The 24,181-nt window shown below is 40.9% G+C and overlaps 1 protein-coding gene across 21 annotated transcripts in view; it reads right to left on the bottom strand.

The window, feature by feature from the left end:
* The window catches only part of LOC120286322 (putative disease resistance RPP13-like protein 1), an 85,885-nt gene extending 75,089 nt beyond the window's left edge, over nt 1-10,796 (bottom strand). For 3 of the 21 annotated variants that reach the window (XM_039307686.1, XM_039307683.1, XM_039307685.1), the window contains exons 1-3: nt 5,972-10,796; nt 5,388-5,616; nt 4,119-4,279 (exon numbers count right to left, since the gene is read on the bottom strand). In XM_039307686.1, coding sequence (XP_039163620.1) covers nt 6,540-10,082 — 3,543 coding nt within the window. In that variant the 5' untranslated portion in view covers nt 10,083-10,796 and the 3' untranslated portion in view covers nt 4,119-4,279; nt 5,388-5,616; nt 5,972-6,539. Of the gene's footprint in view, nt 1-1,148; nt 3,291-3,581; nt 3,922-4,118; nt 4,280-5,387; nt 5,630-5,971 lie in introns of those variants that run through there. The other 18 variants (XM_039307689.1, XM_039307690.1, XM_039307695.1 and 15 more) reach the window with 18 other exon arrangements.
* Nucleotides 10,797-24,181: the final 13,385 nt, after the last annotated feature.

The raw sequence follows: 24,181 nt of genomic DNA, 5'->3' as shown, positions 1-24,181 counted from the left end.
ACATTGTGTACGATCCTTATGCAACCGGCACTTGTTAGCACTTTACCGTGAATTTTTTAGCTCCAATTCTCCCACAATACTTATTTTTTCTTTTATTCATGGCTTTTTTCCTGCACATCATTTGAATTATGCGCAAAAATTTATCATTCCTTCTATTCTGCTTTCATTTCTTGCGACAATACCTTATCATACAAAGATCTTCCAATAAAATAATAACAACAAACCAAGAAAAGATTATTTGAAATAATGTATAGTATTTATCATCAGGATCAATCCAAGAAACACTGCTAGTATGAGTCATATAGATTTCGCAAGGACAATGACCGCAAGCAACGTCTTCCCGATACCATGCTGTGAGACTACCAATTTAACCATGTTATCATCATATTACATGTCTTAGAATTATATTAAACATAACCAAGTTGTCAAGTTATTTCCCACTTTATCTATCTTTTATTGTTTTTTAATAATTTAAAGGCCACGAGTTTCAAGTGGGCAAAATGCTTCCCAAGTTCGATTTTCTTGTCAAAGACGTGGGCTGGTTCTTGAAGGTCTTCATCGGCAAACTTGCTTTCCATAACATAAACGTAAGCACAAGCACAAACGCCATCAATGATTCCAAATTAATTTCTTCATAAAATGATGATGATATAAGGAAGAAGAATTACAAGCAAAAGATTGAATTTGGAGGTAGAATCTCTAGCAGATGCAACCGAGTGAAATTAATAAGGATTGAAAAAAAAGAACCATAAAATGTTGTAAATTCTCTCTTTGAATCGAAAAAAAAGCAACTCCCTTTCATTGATTGGGGTTCCTCCTCGATAACTATACGGAGAAATGAGAAGGCCAGTAATATAGAAATTGGACCTCATAAAGATTGCACCCCAAACAAGAGATTGAAGTTGACATCTGTCTACCATCACAAGCATAGAGATGACATAGAGCAGAAACGTGCAACTCTACACACCAAAAAAACAACAATAAGCACAACTTCAAACAAACCTCACTTTAGCTGGATAGTTTTCGCAAACTTAGATTCCAAGCAAGACACGGCCTATGATGCTTCCAATGCCAATCTTAGTTTGAGACCAAGGCAATTCTCAAAACTATGCATAACAAAGAGCTCGATAATTTTGATTACATCAACATCCAAAGGAACCGCCTGTATATGATACAAACTATTCATGGACTCAAGATATAACACATACAGTGGCTCCATGTAAACTGCCATGGACACTCCTGAAAATCTTTCCCTAAGCACCTTGTTTTATTGAACCAAATTTGTAATCCCAAATTCTAGGAGTTCTACGAATCCAACAAAGCTGCACCACCTTGCTCCATACTTGATTAGAGAAACTACACTCGAAAAATAGATGAGAGCGAGATCCAATGCTTATGTTACAGAACAATCAGAGGGATCTGGTACTCCCAACAGACCAACTGTAAATCCTCTCAAAAGTGGGGAGTTTATCACACATTACTAACCAAGAAATTAAGCCAAGCTCTTAGCACATCAGGGGATAACCACACAAGTCGACATTAGCGCTCTTGTTTCTGACAATTTCCCAAGCAACAAAAGAGTCGAAGCAACCATTTGAAGAAGCTTTGCATACAACTTCGTCTGCAGCTGAGGAATTAGGAAAGTTCACACCACAAACTGCACCTTGGATGGAAATAAACTCTTTAGATCTAGCAGATGAGAGTCATGAATTACAGCAGATACTTTGGCCTGCAGAGGAAGAGAAGGTCATAAATTCTTCACCTTGAGAATGATTATGGCAAGATGCCAGCATGGTGCCACAAATCATACCAAAATATCGCTATCGCTATCACCCACCATGCATCTGGTGCGGGGTTTCGATGTATTACTGTCAAAACGATAGCTACAGAGCCAGGCAGAAATAGAGACCCACACCTCAACAAAATAATCCACAGGCACTTCAACATACAAGCAAGATTTCACAAAGCCATTCTTCAAATGCTAAGGCCTCCAAATTGCCTAGGAAGGTAGACAGGGTCCCATCCAACTTTTTATCATGTTTAGCATCAGGATCTCCATTCCTAAAGAAAGCTCTACACTTTTGCTCAATCATATTAATAAGTTTCTAGGGCAAGAGAAAGAATTGACACTAATAGTGAACCAGACTATTAAGAATAGGTTTAATAAGCTGAAGTCAGCCGGCATACGAGAGTTTTTTAACTGTCCAAGCTTTAAATCTTGTTGTAATTCAATCATTGCCTACTAGAAGAACTAACCAGACAAGAACATAGGGTTGGCTGATTGGTCATGCTGTCAAATTTGGTTGCTGCATGTTGCATTGCCTAAAAGCTTAAATGTAAAGAAACGCGCCAACCGATGTATAAATAATTAATAACTTAACACTCCCCCTCACGTAGAACCTATCCCTTAGCCACACACGACAAAATGTGGACGAAATTATGTCAATGAGATAACTGGAGAACAGGAGAACCAACAACATAACAAGCAAGAAATTTTGGACCATTGCATGTACTAATTTGGGATGTTAAAAATTAACAAGTAGAATGCTGACAATTTGCTGGAAATTTAACAGAACAAGTAGAATGTGGACAATTTTCTTATCCTTCAGAAGAGATTCTTTCCAGATTCTGATTATACCCCATGATCATTACCCGTGTCTTCCAAACAGCCTGACAAAAGAAATAGCAGAAACAAACCTACCCACCATTTAAACTTTGCCAATCAATGACTATAGGGCCATGCATCTTTGATTCCATGAAGCAGAATAGGAATAGTCACCAAAATGAACAATGGGCAACAATTTCATTGAGTGCTATCCAGGATGCGAAAAGCCTTTGTTTGTGTCTGTACTCAAACCAACTAAACCATTCCTTAATCTTGGATGCCAAATAAAATGCTAGAATGGAAGGGTTGAGGCACAGTAATTCTGTTTCCCCCATAGATTTCAATGTGCATCTTTGATTCCATGAAGCAGAATAGGAATAGTCACCAAAATGAACAATGGGCAACAATTTCATTGAGTGCTATCCAGGATGCGAAACGCCTTTGTTTGTGTCTATACTCAAACCGACTAAACCATTCCTTAATCTTGGATGCCAAATAAAATGCCAGAATGGAAGGGTTGAGGCACAATAATTCTGTTTCCCCCATAGATTTCAATGTGCATCACAGTATGCTTAGAAATGAGAAGATTGAGTGCATGGGAATAAAGTACTTTGTATCAGTAAATGCAGACACAAAGTTAATACCGAGTTGCTTCCACTTCTGGTGACTGCTGCAAAAGTAATTTCTGCATGTCAGAATCAGAGATACGAGGGAAACTAGTCAGGTACATTCCGCAACTTAGTAAATGTGTTCAAATGGAGTTTTCAGACTAAAACAGGAAAGAAGATTTAAAGCACCTCACTGCCATTAACATGCCACGAACTTGCTCTATCCATCTGAAGTTCTAAGTTATACTTTTTCAAGGAGATGAAACTTTTAAAAATTTTCAAACTCGTCTTTGCTATTAACTTATCATTTATATTATGTCCAGACTTTAGAGTAATCTAGAATGGGGAAAGAGAACATATATACATACCTATCCTTGTGAGTAATTTGAGAACCAAGTAATCATGGAAAAGTTTCCACATAAGTCAAGATCTTAAGAACAGAGCCTATAGTGGCATGTCCCTTCGTCCCTACAATGAGAAGCAATCTCACATCCAGGGTCCCCTTCGGCATCTTCGCCTCCTAGACTTAATACCAGTGAGGCGATGGTGCAGGAAGGGTATATAGACCTTTCTATAGGTCACTGGGTCATACCAAAACACTTCACCAATGGAATTCCAATGTAATCTGAAAGGCAAGCAAGATTTAGAGAATCTTGGAGAATGAGACAGAGCACAGTGTTGACAAAAGAATTGGATGAGTCCAGAATACTGCAAGAATGCAAAAATAAGCTGAGAATCCAAATTCAAATGCAACAGTCCGTTAATAACATCCCAGATTTTTGTTTCCTCCAAGAAATCATGCAAAGCATTTCAATGGATAGGGGAACTGATGCCAAATTCAAGAAGAGAAGTGACTATGAGTAGAAGAGTAGAGTAAAAGGAGTAGTAAATGGCAAGATCAATACCTGATTTTAATGAGATCTTCATGAGATGGAGACGGTGATGGAATTGAGGACGATGGAGCGGAGAGGTGAAGCATAGGTGATTGAGGTGCAGACAACAAAGGGGAAGGAGACGATGATGGAAGTGACATTTTTCACACCGCCTAGTTTTGCCCAATTGATATCTGCAAAAATTAAAACACCCTTTTTTAAGTGACATAATGTTTCCAATGAGAGTTAAGAATTACAGCAGATACTTTGGCCTACAGAAGAAGAACAGATTTATAAGTTATTCTCCTTGAGAAATGATTTCAGCAAGATCCCGGTATGGTGTCACATATCAAATTAAGAGAAATATTATCTCAATTACCAACTATATATCTAGGGGTTTCAAAATATTCCCAACTCTTAATAACTTCTTCAAAGCTAAGTAGCATCTGGTTTGCAGTCAAGATAATAGCTATAGAGCCATAAAAAAAAAAAAAATAGAGACCACACCTCAACAAAATACTCCATAGAAACTTTAAAATACAAGCAAGATTTTACAAATCCAGTCTTTGAATGCCAAGGCCTCAAAACTTTGTAGGAGGACAGACAGTGTCCCATCTGACTTTTGCTCCCTCTTTAGTATAAGGATCTCCCTTATGAAGAAAAGCTCTATACTTTCTCCAACCATTTCAAAATCTTTCTTGGGCAACAAAAACAGTTGACACTAATACGTAACCGCACTATGAATAACGGATTTAATAAGCTGAAGTTTGCTGGCATATGAGTGCAAGCTTTAAATCTTGTTGTAATTCGATGACTTTTTGAGAAGCTTATAATCCCTGTTTGAAAGTCTTCCACAATTACTAGAAGAAAAAACCAAACAAGAACAAAGGTTGGCTGATTGGTCATGTTGTTTGATTTGATCGCTGCATGTTAGACAAATACATTTTCTAAAAGCTTAATCTATTAGGAAACTTGCCAAGCAATGTATATAAAAGGTATAACTTGACATTTCCTTTGCATAGAACCGATCCCTTACATACAACAGAATGTGGACGTAATCACATCAATGGGATAATCGAGGAAATGATAACAAAACAAATCACACGAGAAATTATAAAGCATTGATATGTGTTTTGATAAAATGCTAGAAATGAACAAGTAGAATGCGGACAAGTTGTTGGATATGCGGACAATATGCTAAATCGTTCAGAAGAAATTCTTTTTACCCCATGATCATTACCCACCTTTTAAGCAGCTTTTAAACAGCCAGTCAAAAGAAATAGCAGAAACAAATCTACTCACCTTTAAACTTTGCCAACCAGCCATAATAGAGTCCAGGGCTAATCTTGGATGGTGAGTAAAATGCTGGAATGGAAGGGTTGAGGCGCAATAAATCCGTTTCCCCCATAGATTTCAATGTGCGTCACAGTATGCTCAGAAATGAGAAGATTGCATGTGTGGGAATAAGTACTTTGTATTGGTAGATGCAGACAGAGAGTTAATACCGAGTTCCTCCCACTTCTGGTGAAAGCTGTAAAAGTAATCTTCACATATCAGAGTCAGAGATATAAGGGAAATTAGTCAGGCACATTCCACAAACTTAGTAAAAGTGTTCAAATTGAGTCTCCAGCCTAAAACAGGAAAGAGGATTTAAAGCACCTAAACTGCCATTAAGATGACATGAATTTTCTCTATCCATCCGAAGTTCTGAACCACTCTTTTTCAATGTGATGCAACTTCAAACATTTTCAAACTCGTCCTTGCTATCTATTTATCATATAAATTATGTCAAGACTTTAGATTCATCTAGTGGATTGAAACATCAAGGGTAAAACAAACACTTAATGAACAGGGAAAGAGAAGGGAAAGAGAACATATATACATACCTCTACACCCTGTGAGTAATCCGAGAACCAACTCCATTTCACGGAAAGAGTTTCCACCAAAGTCAAGATGTTAAGAACAGCAGATCCTGCGGTGGCAATCTCACATCCGGGGTCCCCCTTCAGCATCCTTTTCTCGTAGACTTATTATCGGTGGGAGGCAATGTTAAAGGGAAGGATATACAGAACTTTCCATAGGTCGCTAGGTCGTCCTGGCAAACTTCACCACTGGGAATTCCAATGCAATCTGAAAGGCGAGCAAGATTGAGAGAATCTTGGAGAATGAGGCAGAGCACAGCCTGAACAAAAGAATCGGTGGAGGGGTGCGAAGAACTACTCAGAATGCAAAAAAAAGCTGAGAAATCCAAATTTTGGCTGGACCGATGAAAACATGGGAAGAAGTAGTTCAAAAAGGAAGGGGGAGTGATGCCAAATCTGAGAAGAGAAGTGACTACGAGTATGGATGGAGATGGAGGTGAGGACGACGATGGAGAGGAGAGCCGAAGTAGCGGTGGCGATGGAGTTGCACACAGCAAAGGGGGAAGGAGACAGATGATGAAAGAGCCAGGGCTCAGATTATAGACCGCCCGCCTAATACAATTCTTGGGATTTCGCAGATAAGGGGCCAATAGCAGCCGGTCCCTTTCTTGCATCGCTCCTCCAGCATCACACACCCAACGATTTTGAGCATTTCTAGGGAGGGAGGGAGGCCATCTTGGGGCAACTCCCTCAACTTTGGGCAATTGGAGATCTCCAAGGACCGGAGAGAGGGAAGGAGACTGCTGGACAGTCTTTCCACTTTCCCCACATCCCAAAGATAGAGATGGAGCAGAGAGGAAGGGAGCGGGAGCACAAGATCCTCCTCCTCTCCCACCCCTCCCACGCTGCCGTCGATATCTAGCCTTTCAAGGGAGGTGAGAGGGGTGAGCCACTCGCTTATCGGCTGCTTTATATTCTCGCATCGACTTACCCAAAGTCTCTCTAGCTGGGGCGGCAATCCTCCCTCAGGGAAGCGCGTCAATCTCTTGCACCCCAAAATTGATAGACTTCGAGTGAGTCCATGCAATTGATTAGGCAACGATTTTATCTTCGGACAATCTAGAAGCAAAAATATCGAGATGCTGGGAGGAAGAGGAGGGAAGCACTCCATCTCCAAACTAGGACAGCTAACCAATGCCAACCAAGTGAGCCGAGACAGCGTGTGTAGACCTTGGGGTAAGCTTATCAAATTCTTCAAACCCCGAATTTCAATCTCTTGAATAGACTGAAGAGGGTCTAGATGTATCTCCGCAAGCGACTCTACTCCCTTGCAGTAATGAATGACAAGTCTCTTGAGGGCCGTGAGTAAAAATATACCCTCACTAAATGGAGAGGATGGCAAAGAACTGCATCCGGAGATTCTTAAGTCTTGTAGACAAGATATAATGTCATTGTGGGTATTGCTATTGTTGCTGCTTGGTTCATCTAGATGAGCACTTAATCCTCTAGGTAAAGATTGCAACATCTCACAGTCCCTGATATTTAATGATATCAAAGATGTCGGTATACCTATTTCGGGGAAGGACACGAGTTTCGGACAAATTTTAACCACCAAATCTCTAAGAGAAGAGAGGGTGTGCACTTCGTTTGGAAGCTTTTCTAAATTGATGCAATTTTCCAATTTGATTGTTTCAAGGTTGCTAGGCAGCTCTATATCTCCTTTAGCAACAAAATATATGAACTTCGGACATCTACATATGACTAATCTCTTTAGACAATTGAGGTTCCGAATTACATCTCCGTCTTGCCATAGATATATTAACTTTGTACACTTTTCGATCTCCAACTTCTCTAGCTTGATCAAGGAGCTTGCAAACCCATGATTTAAGCAAGTTAGTTCAGCAACATTTTCCATGAGAAGAACAGTTAGAGATGTGAGATTTATCAAACTCTTCAGCACCCCCTCATTACAACCTCTGAAGTCTAACTCATTGAGAGATGGAAGGCTTGTGATAGTGAGCGAGGCATCCATACACGGACAAGAGTAGATTTTGAGCTTTATGAGGGAGCTTAATTGACTAGGCAATCTTCCGATTAGCATAGGGCAATCTTGAATGACGAGATCCTCAAGACGAGGGAATACAACTCCAACTTCTTCCGTGTCGATGCAATGAGACCAGTCCACCCACAACGGCATGTCCTTAAATTCCAAAGTTAACAAGGATGGAAAAGGATTCTTACTTCCACGAAATTCAGACCCTACCAATCGTATTTCATCTAAACCTTCGATGTATAGTCCTTTCAGCGAAGATAGCTGCCCAAGTGATGGTAATGCTTTGATCCTTTGGCACCTATGTAAACGTAAACACACTATGTTAACATGGGAGGAACTTCCTAACCATGATGGGAATTCTAGGCCACCGTAATAGGATATTTTAAGATTTTCGAGGTTTTGATGAGGGTGAAGAAGTTTAAGGACCTCTCCTTCAAGCTCTTCATTTCGGAAATTTTCAAAATCTGTACTCCATTGCATGGTCAACTGGCATATTTCCTTCTTCGTGCATAAATTGGCATTGCCGGCGTCTGACTTTTTAACCGTATGCAAATTAGAGATGCACAATTCCCCTCTAAGGTTCTCCAGGTTTTTCAACTCCTTCAACCTTGAGCCATTTCCCGTTCCCACTATAAACTTCGACAACATCTCAAGACCCGCCAAATTACCTACATACAATGGCATCTTTTCTAGGCTTCTAGTGTTGGTAATGTCAAGAAATCTTAGATTGATCAGTTTTTCCATACCTTCAGGTAATTCAATAAGGAGTTCACAGCCCTGCAACATCAAAGCTTCTAGGTTGTGCAATGCAACAATTGACTTTGGAAGCGTTCTAATATAAGTATGTGACAGATTAAGGTGCCTTAGGTGCCTCAATTTGCCTATGCAATCTAGTACCTCGTAGATGTTATAGTAACTCAATGAAAGCACCCTCAAGTACTTCAATTTGGACAACAAGTCACATAGCACTTTCTGGGACACATTGGAAAAACGATATGGCTTATTTAACGATATGAAACTCCTAAGTCCTTGCATCCAATGATATATCTTGAGTCTTTCTAGCACAATGTACTTGCTCGGAAGGAATGAGGCATGACGAACTAAAGACACATCAAACTCAAATTCCTCTGAACAATAATGGGATGCACCTGCAGCTAGCTTTGCCAAGTCATTCACAAGATCATGCATCAGGAATCGTGATTCATTGCTACTCGACCTTTGAAATAACGATCTATTTACTAGCTCGTTGAAATAATTCAAACCTGCATTCCATTGATTCTTCGCTTCTTTTCCATCCACGAAGCCGTTCGCAATCCACCAGTGAATCAACTGGTCTCGTTGAATTTCATAGTCTTTGGGAAATATAGCACAGTAAGCAAAACATCTCCTCAGATTGGAAGGAAGATGGAGGTAGCTAAGTTTCAAAGCCGGAAGGATGTCATTACTTTTGCTTGGTAGATCCCAAATCTTGCTGTTCAATATAGATTCCCATTCATGTGAACTAACTTTAGTGCGTAGCAATCCAGCCAATGTCTTCACAGCTAATGGCAACCCTTTGCATTTTTCCACTATTTTGAGCCCTAATGCTTCAAGATTAGGATGATGATCAAAATTTTCGACTCTAAGAGCATGAAATGCAAATAGAGTCACGCAAGCGTCTTGTGACAACACTTCGAGAGTATAGGGTCTAGCACTGGCTATTTTAGCAACTGGGAAGTTACGGGTTGTGATGATGATTTTGCTTCCCTTCGCTCCCGATTGAAAAGGTTTCAAGAGGTTAGTCCATTTTTCATAGCTCTCATTCCAAATATCGTCCAAAACAACAAGAAACTTCTTCCCCGAAAGATTTTCTTTGAGCTTATCCTGAAGCCAATCTAGGTCCTTATCGTCACAAGCCAAAGTGCAATTTATTTTTTGTAGGATACTCTTTGTGATAGCAAGCATGTTAAAATCATCGGAAACACAAGCCCATGCCTTTGCATCAAAATAGCTGGTGACTCTAGCATCATTGAAGACTTGTTGAGCCAAAGCTGTCTTCCCAAGACCCGGCATCCCTACGATGGGAATTACTCTTATATCCATACATGTTCTATTGTTTTCTTCTCCGGTTAGCAATTCGAGAATCTCAATTTTTTATCCTCCCTACCAACAAAACAATCCTCGATCAAATGTGTAGTTGGAATTGGCTTACCTGGTAAGTGACTTGTTGATTGCTTCCCGTTATTCTCTATGAGGCTTAGACTATTTTTTCGAGTTATGATCTCCTGTACTCTGGCATCCATCTCTTCTATCTTGGATCTCATTTTGTGATTGAACATGAATTCTCTCGGGCTCAATTTGAAGCAACAACTGGGAAGAAGGGAACGTGCCTGGCTAGTGCTGGGTCTTGTCTTGGACTTGCTTTCAACAGATTCTATGACGAACTCATCAAGCAAGTCTTCAATGTCGTAGGCCAAGTTTCTAAGATCTTCCAGCCACGACTTCACCCAGGGTTGGTTGGTGAGTTGCTTATCTTCTGCATCATCCAGCACAACCTGGATACTCTCTAGCATCTTCTTCCATTCCTTCAACCGCATATCAATTCCTCGCGCCGTGCAAGGTCGAGAAGCTTGGCAGAGGCCAACCTATCGAACAACACCTGAAGAAAGGCACCAAGAAAGAGCTCCGTGATGGGCATGGCTTGGTTCGTGAGCAGCAGAGGACTAAACGGAGTGTCCAGAAGGGTCGACACAAAGTGTACAGAGCGGAGAGGAAATAGAAGTTCTTCCGTCCAGGACAACGGCATCAAATGATGGAGCGAATCAATGGACTTATTAAGCTGCCGTTGCATTTCATCGCGTCTCATTTGATTTAATTTCATTTCTGTTGCCTCAATTTCTCTGAAGCAGGTTCGTCGGAAATGGGACCAAAGTCTTGGAATCGTTAAAGCCACCAAAAGTTCAAAAGGTAAAGAAGTGGGCCCGTATCCAACCCAACCCCGAAACTTTTGCTTTATTGTCGTTCATTAGTTCTATCTCACCACTCCCATCACACAATTCCCAAATGCACCCATCCGCCATCACCATACATCACATAGCTCATATGGCATCACGGTTTCGTTGATGCAGTCTCATGAACCCGACCCCGTTGTCAAATCGTGGAGCAGTTGTTACATAAACTTAATCTATGTAAATGTATCATCATTAAACACTGACATTCAAGTTCATCACAACTAGGGGTAGGACGAGCGTTCAGTTGTGATGAACTTGACATTCAAGTCAGCTCTTGTCCCAGGTTGGTTTTAACGCCAACCGCTGTATGGTCCTCAGGTATCCTCTCCATTTAAGGAGGTTAGAATCTGAATCACTGCACATTGCTGTGCCTACCGTTACCCCGGTAGCTACAGCCCCCTCGTTCCTCCTGAAGATTTTCATCCCCAGAAGAAGGGAATATGGGGACACGGGGTCTCTCACCCCTGGGAGGTTCTCCCTCCTGTCCCCTTGAGCCTTTAAAGGACCTGCTTAGGTCCAAAACACTGATCATATGGGTCCCAACTACTATTCTGCATAACACGAGCCCCATACATTAAAAGCTGCAAATTTTTTGCCGTCGGTTGCTCAATAAGTGTCCAAAAACACTAAAAAAAAATTTATTTTTAAATGATGATAATTTAAAAAAAAAAAAAAAAATGTTAGATTCTCTTCAATTCTGTCATTATCACCTAGATATGCTCTCCCAAGAATATATAATCAGATTATATTAGATGGAAAAGAAAACCGGGTGGTTATAGATCGAATTAAATTGCAAACCTTCAAGCTTCAATTTTTTTTTTCCCCTTTTTACCAAGCAACAATGATTATATCATAGATTCTATCATAGCAAAGCTTCCTTGGTCAAAAAACATACATGTTTATTGTTTTATCACAGTTAAAGAGGAGCAACCTAACTTCAATATGCCCACCTGCCATTCAAATAGGTGGAATTCAATATATACTTACATATCCTAGTGTTATAGTGTGCATAAATGTTAGGTTATGCCCATCCATCTCTATTATTGTTCTTTCCGTTCCTTCTCCTAATAATGGCAGACAAGAAGCTGGTTTAAGACTAAAACCTCATCATCCATCTTCGTACATATACTTGTCTTGATTGAGGCAATCAGCAATAGTCTTTCTTTAATATTTAGTTTTTTTTGGTCGGATTTTAATATTCAGTTTAAACTAGAGATGATTTAGAGCAGTCCGCTACTAATTACCAAGAAATAGATTGGTGTTTAGTTAAGGCATTAAGTAAGGTTAGGCTACAGAGTTCCATGGTCCCTACCTATCTCCTCTTTCTTCCTCATGTTTGGGTCTTTATTAAGGTTCTAAGTTGTTGGATGAACGGTATTAAATCTCATCCGTTGATAATTACATATTCCTGTAAAAACTTCCTGATGTTTCTTTTTCCATTGATTGCTCTTCGAGGCTCTCCCTCCTTCATCCTTTTTTGCATTCAAATCTGTTTTGCTTTTCCTCATTCCATATATAAATAAATTTTTACCCATCGAGCTATTATAAGAATTGAGGAAGTAGCGATGATTTGCATAAAGAGACAAAGTGGATGAACAAGACAACCTTTTTATCCTCTACAACGGTGCATGGAGATGTTTTTATGTAGGGTGGAGAGATTTCTTTAAATTATTTCGTTCATTAATATTGCATAATTTTATCCTGTATTACTTTTTTTGGAATCATCGAAGCCACCAAAGGTTCAGAAGGTAAAGAAGTGGGCTTGTCTCTAACCCAACCCCGAAACTTCTGCATTTTTATTGTTCATTGTGAAAGTGCTAGTATGAACACCTAGAGGGGGATGAATAGGTGTAAAAACAGATTTTGCAAAATGCAGTAAAAACATTTTCTTTTAATCTGAGTCTGAATAATAACAGACTTTTGAAATTGAGTCTGAAGAGTAGCAGACTTTGAGCAAGATCAAACTTTACCAGTAAAAGAGAATTATGAACAAAATAAAGGAGTTCAAGGAAGAGAATAAGAACACAAGGTTTATAGTGGTGCGGCTGTCTACGTCCACTCTTCCACACTAATAGCCTTTTTGGCTGGATTCCACTATACAATCAATAAGAGATTACAACTTTAAGTGCAAACACTTAGTAGTAGATCACACTATCTCACTAAGTCACTCTTTTGGTATTTCTCTCACGATCACAAACGTTTAAGCTCACAAGAGACAAGTGTATGATCGAAGGTCGCTTAGACTTTGAAATTATAAATTCTACACTCCGTCTCTTACATGCTCATCGGTCCTTCATCTCCTTAAATACTCCTCCACTTCCAAACTAACCGTTGGACAATATCTTAAGGATCGTATTCCAATCTACCCATTGGACAGATCTGTATCTAGAAGATTTGGTAGCCATTGAGTGACAAAAGTAGAATCCCAAATTGATTTTAATTGCCCATACAAACAGAATCTTGGTTTCCATAAGTAGAGCTTTTCCATATAGAAAGTTCTTGTCTTCAAGATCCAATTGTCAATCAATTAAATTGAGTCAATCAAATCAATCTTGATGTGAAATCCAAACCAGATCACGAGCCGTTATATGATTGGGGCTTGTGTTATGTTCTGTTGAATCTGGATGTAAAGTATGAGAGCAATAGACTTTACAATCTATGTCTGAACATATTTTGCTTCTGAACAGATTTAACTTTAACGTCTGAACACAATTTGAATAAGTTCAGCTTCAGCATAGAGTCTGTCTTCTGGTTCAGCTTCAGCATAGAGTCTGTCTTCTGGTTCTTCATTCACGTTCAATCTGGAATTTGTCAAAGTGAGCAGACTTCTGATGTAGAACAGACTTTGACACTAAAGTCTGGTAGTCTTCAGACTTTGATACAGAAGTCTAGAAATCTTCATAATATACTTTGGACATGTGTTATGTTCAGTCTTCTGGTTCTTCCAAGTATAGACTTTGATAATATCCTTTACAGGTTCTATCATCTGCATGGTCTATTACTTAATCATTAAACACGTTAGTAGCCTTTGATTTATTTTGTCATCTTGAAAACATCATAAGGGATTTCCCTAACACATCGGTTCCCTCTTGCCACTCCTATCACACATTTCCCAAATGCACCCATCCGCCATCATCATGCATCACATAGTTCATATGGAATCACGGTTTCATTGATGCAGCCTCATGAACGCCATCTCGATGTCAAATAATGGAGCAGTTGTTATATAAACTTAATCTATGTAAACGTACATTCATTAAATACTGATCATATGTGTTCCAAGTACTATTCTACTAACACGAGACCCCGATCCATTGAAATGTGTAAAATTTTCGTTGTCAATTGCTCTACAAGTGTCCAAAAACACTCGACAAAAAATCATTTTTCAACGATGATCAGAAAGAAAAAAAAAATGTTATTTTTTATTCAATTCTGTCATTGTCACCTAGATATGCTTTCTCAATAGATGGAAAAGAAAACCGGGTGGCTATAGTTGAATTAAATTGCAAAACTTCAAGCTTCAATTTGTTTTTCTGCCCATTTTGCCAAGCAACAATGATTATATTCATAGCAAAGCTTCCTTGTTTTATTTGGTCTGCAGGGTCAAAAAAATAATGCCTATTGTTTTGTCCCAAGAAAAGAAGAGCTACCCAGCTTCAATATGCCTACCAACCATTCAATTAGGTGGAATTTGGTATATACTTGCTCATACCCTATTACTAAGTTGTGTATAAATATTACATTAGCGGCACAAAATAGCTGAATCTCTAGATTACAGTTTATGATATGGCATCACATCAGAACAAATGATCGATGTGTGCACAGATCTTCATCGAGTCTATGCTTAAAAAAGATCATGGAAAAGATTGCCTTCTACTTTCTAGAAGCCTAACAGAATAATAGCCCCAAGGGCCATGGCCAAAGGGTAAGAATAAGGAGACAGAATTGATGAACCATGCGACTGGCTTAATGGTTAAATAATTGACACATAAAGGAGAATTGCGTGTTTGTAATATTCGAATTTTTCATATGACTAGATGGAGATAACTTAGTTATCAATTAGATATTTCAACCAAGTTTTAATCCGCTTCTTAGCAAACTAACTCATAAAAATAGTAAAGTACTCTATGAACTTAGAATTACCTAGGTAAGGTAGCTTTCGTAGGAAAAAAAACATTTATATTAGCAAAATATTAATTTTCTATGGAAAATTACTAAAGATACGTATAATTAAGGATAACCTTTTGTGGCTTTTTCTGTGGAAAATTTTGAACTGTTGATGTTTAATGTCGGAATTTTCTTGTCGGCAGAGGCTTCCCAAAAATGTGGCCATTGAAATCACACGGCAGCTTCTAAAGAACTTCTGATTAGCTTATGCACACGTCAAACCTATGACTTAATGGCCCTTTCTCCATTGCCATAAGTCTTTTTTGGGGTGGGGGGGAAGAGAGAAGAAATTGTGACAAATTTGTGATAATCTAACGTACAATCATTGATGAGGCCACAAGCATCATGGTTGAAATATACACACGTTACATTTTCCCGTTTGAAAATTTTTTACAATAAAGTGGATGTCATACAATAATTGTGACAATGATATTGTTCTTACCCCAAATTGTTTGGGTGAACTTTTGCAAACTTGGGATCATCCTTATCTTTTTATGCCTCACATGTCAATCCATTGTTTTGCTCAGACACAAATAAGGTCCATAGTGCACTTCATGTCTTTAGAGGACAATAATGTCCGCTTCTTGCTTTTCTTTTCCAGAGTAACACTAAAGTCGTGGATCATTTGCAAGTAGAAAAAAATAGTGTATTTCACATAGACATGCGTTTGATTGGATGGACTTTTGTGAACTTAGGACCATTTTGATCTTTTCGCATCTCACATGTCCATCCGATGTTTTTTTCGGACAAGAAGTATCAAAAGTCTCCATAATAAGGTCCACCCTCCACCATAATGTCTGCTTTTCCTTTTGTTGTTTTTCCAAAGTAACACTAATGTTACCAATCCTTTACAGCTAATAAAGGGGCAACATTTCATGTGGCTGTCACGACTTCTCTTTTTCCGTCGGGGGAAAAGGAAGAAGGTTTATGGGTATTTGCCTAAAGAGGCGGACCAACGGCCCTAAATTAGGCACGGGCTCTCCCAAGCCCATACATCGCGCGACATTGGATTTTAAATTTTAATTATTAACAACCTATGTATTTATAGGAGTCGCCACTAGCCTATTGGGCCGATACATCCAATAAATTGAAATGACTTGAAAGTAATGCGGAAAAGAAAGACCCAATACAAATCAGGCAGATAATATTACATGGCTTTATTATCACGCCCCGGGACAAGATGCCCATGAGCAAAATGAGAATTGAAATATGCATGAAATTACTTTAAATAATTTTAATCTACGTAGAATGGATTATTTACAAAAATTGTTATAAAATACCAAAATAGCATTAAATTAGGAAAATGACCTTTTAAAATTAGCAAAATTTCATAGATGTCATTTCTATCCTAATTTGATACTATCTAACAATTTTTTATATTTTTGAAATATTCAGATTTTTCTTCTTTTTTTAATTATTTTTTCTAAAAAATATTAATAATAATTCCTTAAAATAACATAGCACATGAATATCACAATAATCAAGCTCAAATCGATCGTTTCAAGATCGAAGCTTAGTATGGGCATTTCGCCGAACACTTGGTGTGCATTAAACTAGATCAAACAACTTTCTCGAGCCATATTTGTGGCCTTCAATCTCCATCCATAAACAATCTCATGTGGAACTAAATTATTAAGGTTATACTACCACATGCAAAGAACAAGATTAGATAGAATTTATAGCTTAAAACACAAAATAACTAAGTTAAAATCGGTCTCAAATATGTGGGTTGAGCTGATTTTGAAATCTGGGTTTGAACCTAAGTCAAGCAAATAAGGTTGCATGCCCATATTTAAGTCCCGACACTCATCACATACGAGATCTAAGGGAAACATTACTTGATCCAAATGAAAGTAGGTAACATGAGCTTTTAAATGCAACAAACATCATAGAGAATGACCAACCAAACACATCAAAACGACCTCTCCAAAAAGCACACATGCAAAGTTCACACTGACCAGCCATGAATTAATGTGGAAAGGTTTGGTTTTTGGCCAAAGTTTTAAACGATCTCATAGTTCACACGGGGATTTAGAGACCAAACCAAGCTGACCTCAGCATCATTTGTACTCCCATACAACATTCATCAAACTCGTAAAGATAGAAAACACATGCAAAGGGGAGTAGCAAGTCAAACATGTATGGCTCTTGAAGAGGCTTCAAACACTTACCTTGCTTCCTAGTTTCTTTTGCAAGTGGTTCTTGGTCGAGGAAACCAGGAAATTATCCTCGTGGGGGGAGAGTACGTGGAAATTGGCTCATTCAAACTGAAATGAGATTTACGTAAACAAGAATTGATAATGAAGGTTTTCGTTGACCTCTTAAATTAGACTTTGGGACCTCTTTTGTTGGAAAACTTAACACCAAATCAAACTCTATGTATTTTAGTTTGGGGTAAAATTCAAGCTTTTCCTCGGACGTCTAGCTGCCGCCGGTGAACTGCCGACCGCAGCTGTAATCTTCAGAACCTAGCAGCACAAGGAGATCGGAACAAAAAAAAACACCAGACCGAGGGGAGAGAGGCCCAGAATAGAGAGAAACACAGAGAGGAAGAGGGGAGCAGGGTGCACCATTGTTGTCAATCGCTGCCACCCAACCTCCGCCGGTCAGGCACCGGCTACTGTTGTAACCCTCGAAGCCCAGCAGTACAGAGAACCGGGAGGGAACGGGGAGAAGAGGCGCTTGTCTCCGAAGTACCACCACCACCGACGCGCCTTCAGGTCGTCGCTTCCGCTGCTGGCGTTTCTTCGAGCCACCGTCGCCACCGTCGCCATCGTCGACATATCTCTAAGCCGCCATTCCCGCAGGAACCCAGGTTGGTATTTTTCTTTGAGCAGTTGGAGTGCGTCTTCGAAAGCATTCCGGCCGGAGCTCATCCCGACCGGTTTCGGGCGAGCTCCGGCCACCACCTTTCCCCGTTTATTTGTTTGCTTTTCTGGTGTGCATTGTTGAAGGTTCGGATGCGCGCTCGGGCTCCGGCCGAGCTGAAATCTCTTAACATTGTTAGTGCATGCCACATGTTTGTCGAAATGCCTCAACGAAACCGCCACATCTAGCCTTCGATCGAAGTTTAGTTTTTGATTTTTTAGCGCTGCTTGGGATCATACCCTGGTCACACATCGTCCCTGTCGTTCTTCTAGCTTTTCGGTAGGTTCCCTCACGCGGTTTGGGGCGAGACGAAGCGCGCATATCTCGCCAAAATAGGAGACTCTCGGAACGCCGGCCAACTGGTGGCCGGCGGCGCTCGGCGTCGGTCGGACGGAACCACCGAAGCCAGACAATGGGTCGGCGACTCCTTTAGGGCGGTCCGTACTCGCGGCGTTGTTGGTGTCGGACCGCCGGAGAAGTTGCAGGTGCCTCGGCGAGATGCGGCTGGGGAAGAAGAAGCCCGAAGAAGATGCCCTAAGGAAAAGGGCGCAAAAAAAATAATAAAAAAAGAGAGAAAAGAAAACACAAAAAGATAAAAACTAAAAAAAGAGATATGGGTTTCGTGTTGGGCCTTTTTAGTTCGTGGGTTGATTAGGTTGGGCCAGAAACAGAAATTAAAAAATGGGCCCTCGGGTGGGTCAAGTAAAAATTCAAGATGGGCTTTGGGCCGAAAATTGCCTTCATTTCCTGTTCTTTTTAAAAAATTCGTGTGTTTTTAGTGGGCCGAACCCGGGTCCGGTCGGAGACCGGACCCGACCCGGTTCGCCCCTTTGTTAAAAAAATATATTTAAAAAAAAATTGGAAATCCTTAAAAAAATCAAAAATTAAAAAATAAATTAAAAAATAAAAAAAATAAAAAAATCGAAAATTTACTTTTTTAGAGAATAAAAAAATTTTAAAAAAATTAATTAAAAAAGTTAAAAGAATAAATTATTATTAGATTTTTTTAGAAAAAAATTAAAATTAAAATTAAAAATTAAAATTTTTTCGAAATTCCAAAAATAATGGGGTTTGATTAAGATTTTCCATGTATTGCCATTTTAGTGTAATTAAACCTTTATGTGCTCGTATATTAATTATGTTGCATGTTTATTTTTCATATCTAATTACGTTAGATGGCATGTGCTTAATTTTATGGCAATTAGGACCTTGGTAATTATAGCTATTACTTTAATGACTGCGCACCCGCATGATCACATCGCATGTTAGTGGATAAATATAAAATCAATTCAAACTGCCCGCCAAAAATCATTTTGTTAAAATGAACAAGATTAGGTACCGAAAGGGCACTAATTGGTTTATTAGTGTAATCAAGTCCCCGAACCTAAATTCTCTGGTTGCGTAGGAAGTGAGGCACGCTCCCATGCCTCACTTGGTTTCTAGCCGACCCCAATAGGCTAGTGGCGACTCCTTATTGCAAAATTCTTAAAAAATATCCCAATGTCATGCGGGGTATGGGCTTGGGAGGGCCCACGCCTGACCATGGGCCTTAGACACGTCCTTAGGGCAATACCCCTAAACCTGTTCCCTCCCCCCGAGGGTAGGTCGCGACAGCTTGGCGACTCCGCTGGGGACTTGGTTTTAAACTTTAGAGGACTTAGGCCAAAATTAATCTTGTTCAAAAATATTTTTGTTTGGCAGCAAAGATAGTATGTGCATCCATAACATGTCAAATGTTAATTGTTTATGGGAGTTGTAAGGGGTGGTGATTTCTAACATTTGTTTTGTAGGGGTATAAGAGTGAATGGTTTATTCATGTTTGAAGTGCTGATTGTTTTTTTTAAATTGTCATGCATGAGTCTCCTGCATTGCACTACACCATAGCACACACAACTCCGCCGCCGCACACCGGGCCGCATAGGATCACCTAGGATGGTGTTAAGGTGGATACCACTCCGACTACAACCGCGTAGTACGAGTCGCCCACCTTAACTCCGAAATTTCTTTCTTCACGTTGAAGGTACCCACCCCGGCCCGCAATCGCGCGACACGGGTCGATTCTTTGACGGCGGAGTCATGGGTAACCCAACCTAGCCGCAACCTTGCTGGTTCAGTCCGGTGATCCCATGGCTCCATTTTGAGCCATTTAGAGTAGAAATTGAACCACCGTCCATGCGTATGTCTATGTCATTGGCTTTGCTACTCAATGAGTAGGGTAAGATTTTCAAATTCTCTCCTTCGTAATTTACTTATTCGCTTTCTTTTTTTGGTTGGTTCATGGCAAATTAGGTTGATCGTAACTATGAGTAGTATACGATGGGGATGCCCGAGCTTCACATCATTGCTACCCCGAAAGCCGAGCTTCGCACATGGTGGGATAGACTAGACTCGACTGGCCATGATTGGGTTCGATCCAACGTCGGACGATTACTTCCCCTTTTAGAAATAGAAACTCATTATGGTGTTGTACGAGCGTTGGCGCATGTCTCGGTGTCCCGAGACTTGCACATTCATATTCGGTGACCACGAGCTCACTCCAACCCTGGAAGAATATAGTGTTGTCATGGGAAAGCCTTTGGTGTCGGAGTTAATTGGCCCACCGTAGAGGCGAGCATGCATCGACCTTATCCGATTTCCTTAGAGTTAAGGAGGATGACGTGAGGAAAGTTTTGAAAGCTAATCGCAAGACTTGCCCGTTTTCATTCCTAAATGAGCTTTTTCAAAATGCCCAATCTTTTCAAAAGAATAGGATCTTCCTACTAGCCTTCTTCGGGTTTGTGTTATTCCCACATTGTAGGAACGCTATTAACCCTTCCGTGGCATGGGTAGTTCGTGAGACATGTATGGGAAAGGGTTTTGTTAACGCCATCCTGACTGAAACTTTTCTTTCCCTTACTCATTTCAAAGAAAACAAAAACAAAATTTTCCATGCTCCTCCTGAACTCTTGCAAATTTGGTTTTTCTCTCACGTTAAAGGGTTTGATAGCTTAATGACTGTGAACGACATCTCTGACTCTAGCCACCCTATCCTGAAGTTTAAAGATAGGAAGGCGTTTGCCCCCGATTATCATTATTCTGAGTGGTTAGCTTTCATGACCAACCTTGGACCCGAAGATTTCCAATGGCACGCCAAATGGCTCCGAGTTCGAGAAGCGCGGTTCGTGTGTGGGCTTACTGGACCTATTCCTTTGTTGGGAATTACCAGAGTCACTGAGTATTACCCAACCCGAGTCGCTCGCCAGTTCCAAGAAGTTCAACAACTTCCACCTACGATTCAAGAAGACCCGCTCAGGATAGACTTCCCTGATGGATGCCAAGATCACGAAGACTCCGTTGCGTTAGTCAAGTCCATGTGGGATATGTGCCATCCCTGGAAGCTGATATGGCCCGAAGAGGAGTTGGAAGGACAAGAGAAGACCTACTATGCCTCAATGGAATACATCCTTAGGCATAAAATCCCAGAGAGCCTACGCTCGAAGATTCCTGACGTGCCATTAAAGACCACCCATCGAGCCGAGATCAAGCGCCTCAAAAGGAAGCTCGAAGAAGCCGAGGAGCGTGCCTCGAAGTTGACTCGAGTTAGAGGAGCAGTCGCAAGCGGGAGCTGTCCTCATTAGTTAGATCGAGTCAAGTGCGATATGTAATGGGTCAATGCTCACCTATGTTACAATGTTAAAGAATTTGTCTTGAGTCGCGTTATCGGGAGATAAGAGTCATGATTAACCTCGTTGTTTAGGGTTCTCCTCATGTCTTTTCATGCGTTATGTAGCAACCTTGCTTTCAATGAAACGAGCAAATTTGGGCGATTAGATCTTTGTCATGGACCGACCGCCTAATCATTACTCCATGCTTATACATGCTTATCTATCCGTTTTCAGGTACTAGCCGATCGATTGTCTTTTACCGTTCGTCGACACGGCCAAGCGGAGATCCCCAATTCGCATGCGCGCGAAAGTCAGAATGGAGAATGAGGACACCAACGTACGCATGGCCAAGATGGAGGACTAGCTGGCCCAACTCACCGCAATGATGCTTGAAATAAGCCAAAAGCTTAAGGAGCCTCCCACTGTGGCTATCACTGGAACATCCACTCCGGTGTCGACAGAAGGCATACACGTTGCTGATCCCCCTGGGAAAGAAACTGTTAGGGAGGCTCCTTCTGTCACGCCAATCATTGTCAATTTGGATCCCCCTCCGAAGGAAAACCTAACGCCCCGTCTAAGTGAAGAGAGTGAAAACGCTTGACAAAGATGGAAGAGCGACGTGTGCCTTGCAAGGTTACGAACTGAAAGGAGCTAATAGGTTGTCTCCATACACCAAGACGAACTTCCCTGAAAATTTCCAAGAACCTGAGTTCACAAGAAAATATGACGGAACGGGATGTCCCAAGACTCACCTAAGATATTACATGAGGAAAATGGCTCGCTATGCTGACAACGTGCCATTTCTCATACACACATTTTAGGATAGCTTGGAAGGCATTGCTCTAACGTGGTTTATTGCGCTAGACATTGAAGAACTCACTAGTTGGGAGGATTTAACCAACGAGTTCTTGCAGCAATACCGGTTTAATACCGAGCTCGCCCCCACAAGAGAAGAATTAACTCGTATTGAGAAGAAGAGGAATGAGTCATTCAAGGCCTTTGCGCAAAGGTGGAGGACCATGGCCTCACAAGTGAAGCCGGCCTTGAATGAGAGGGAGATGAAACAATTGTTCCTTAAGACATTACCCCCTGAATACTTCCAAGGGTTAGTGTTCTCAGGTTGCCAGACGTTTTCGCAGCTAGTTGAGGTAGGTGAAGGAGTCGAATGGGCAATGGTCGAGGGAAAGATTTCAATTGGAGGTACGAAGAAATTCCTGGCAAGAAAAGATAAGGAGGCCGCAGTTGAAGTAGCACTTGTGCTGGAGCCGCCTTTCCCTCGACCGTCCTCAACACCTACGCATAAGCCCATAGTGGTCCAAGGTAGTTCGTCACGAGCATATGATAACGTCAAGAGGCCTTTTCGAAAGGATTTTTCTCCACTTCCGCGCCCGCTATCAAAGCTGTTGCCTATGCTCCTCGAAAAGAGGATGGTCACGAAGGAAGTACCAAGGGACAATCCCCCGAGGTTCGCAGGGTTCGATACGAACAAGACTTGCGAATACCACATGGGAGAGAGGGGGCATGATGTAGATGATTGCAACGTGCTGAGATATAAAGTTCAACAGCTCTTAGACAAGAAGATCTTGACTTTCAAGGAGGCCCAACCAAATGTGCAAGAACCCTCTACCAAATCATACAGGGGGAGTGAACTCAATTTCTAAGGAGACGCGGGCGAGTCAACAGCCTCTAGTGGTGGATGCTTCCAAGCTGTACAACTGCTTAGTGCCGGCGGGATATTACGAAGGTCAGGATGATGTGACTCCAGAAGAGAAGTTGAACCGCGTTCGCAAGATGGTAGCCATGGGGGTAATCCGACGCGGAGAAGAGGAGGAGGGGGTCGTGTCCATGATAATGCCATCATCATTCCGCTCTTCTTTCTGTAAGTTTGCTTGTATATCTCGGGCAAAGAAGGTTATGCCCGGAATTTCGAAACCCTGACTTTTGTATGAGGAAGGGGTGATAGCTATGATAACCCTAACAGTGATTGAACTACCTGATGAGGAGCCCACTGATGATATTAAGATGGAAATAACTTAACCCATGGTGATCGACCTTATGGTCAAAGAGATGTCGGCAATTGAAGTCACGCGAGGGAACGCAACGCCAGTCACGATAGAATTGCCACCTTGGGAGAAAGATGGAGTGATAGTGTTGGAGAATCCTCCCAAATTCGATCCTAAAGGCGTACCTTGGGACTACGGAACAACCGAGGTGGACACGTCACGCGATCGGGGCCGTTACGCCCGATAAAGGAGTAGAAAAGAAGGCCGTGACCGAGGAGGAGGCGAAGCAATTCTTGGCCGTAGTAAAGTCTAGTGAGTTCAATGTGGTGGATCAGCTGCGGGAGCTGCCGGCTCAAATCTCCCTCTTAGAATTATTCAAATCTTTCGAGAAACACAGGGATATTTTGCTTAAAGTCCTTAATGAGGTGCACGTGCCAGAATCAATCGATGAGGTCCAATTGGAAGAGTTTGTTGGGGCCATTCTACTAAAAGACCAAATCTCCTTTACT

This window comes from Eucalyptus grandis, chromosome 2, assembly GCF_016545825.1.
Source record: "Eucalyptus grandis isolate ANBG69807.140 chromosome 2, ASM1654582v1, whole genome shotgun sequence".
In the NCBI taxonomy this organism is placed as follows: domain Eukaryota; kingdom Viridiplantae; phylum Streptophyta; class Magnoliopsida; order Myrtales; family Myrtaceae; genus Eucalyptus; species Eucalyptus grandis.
Note: the sequence above shows the minus strand (reverse complement) of the source record. Positions and strands in the feature narration are given on the sequence as shown.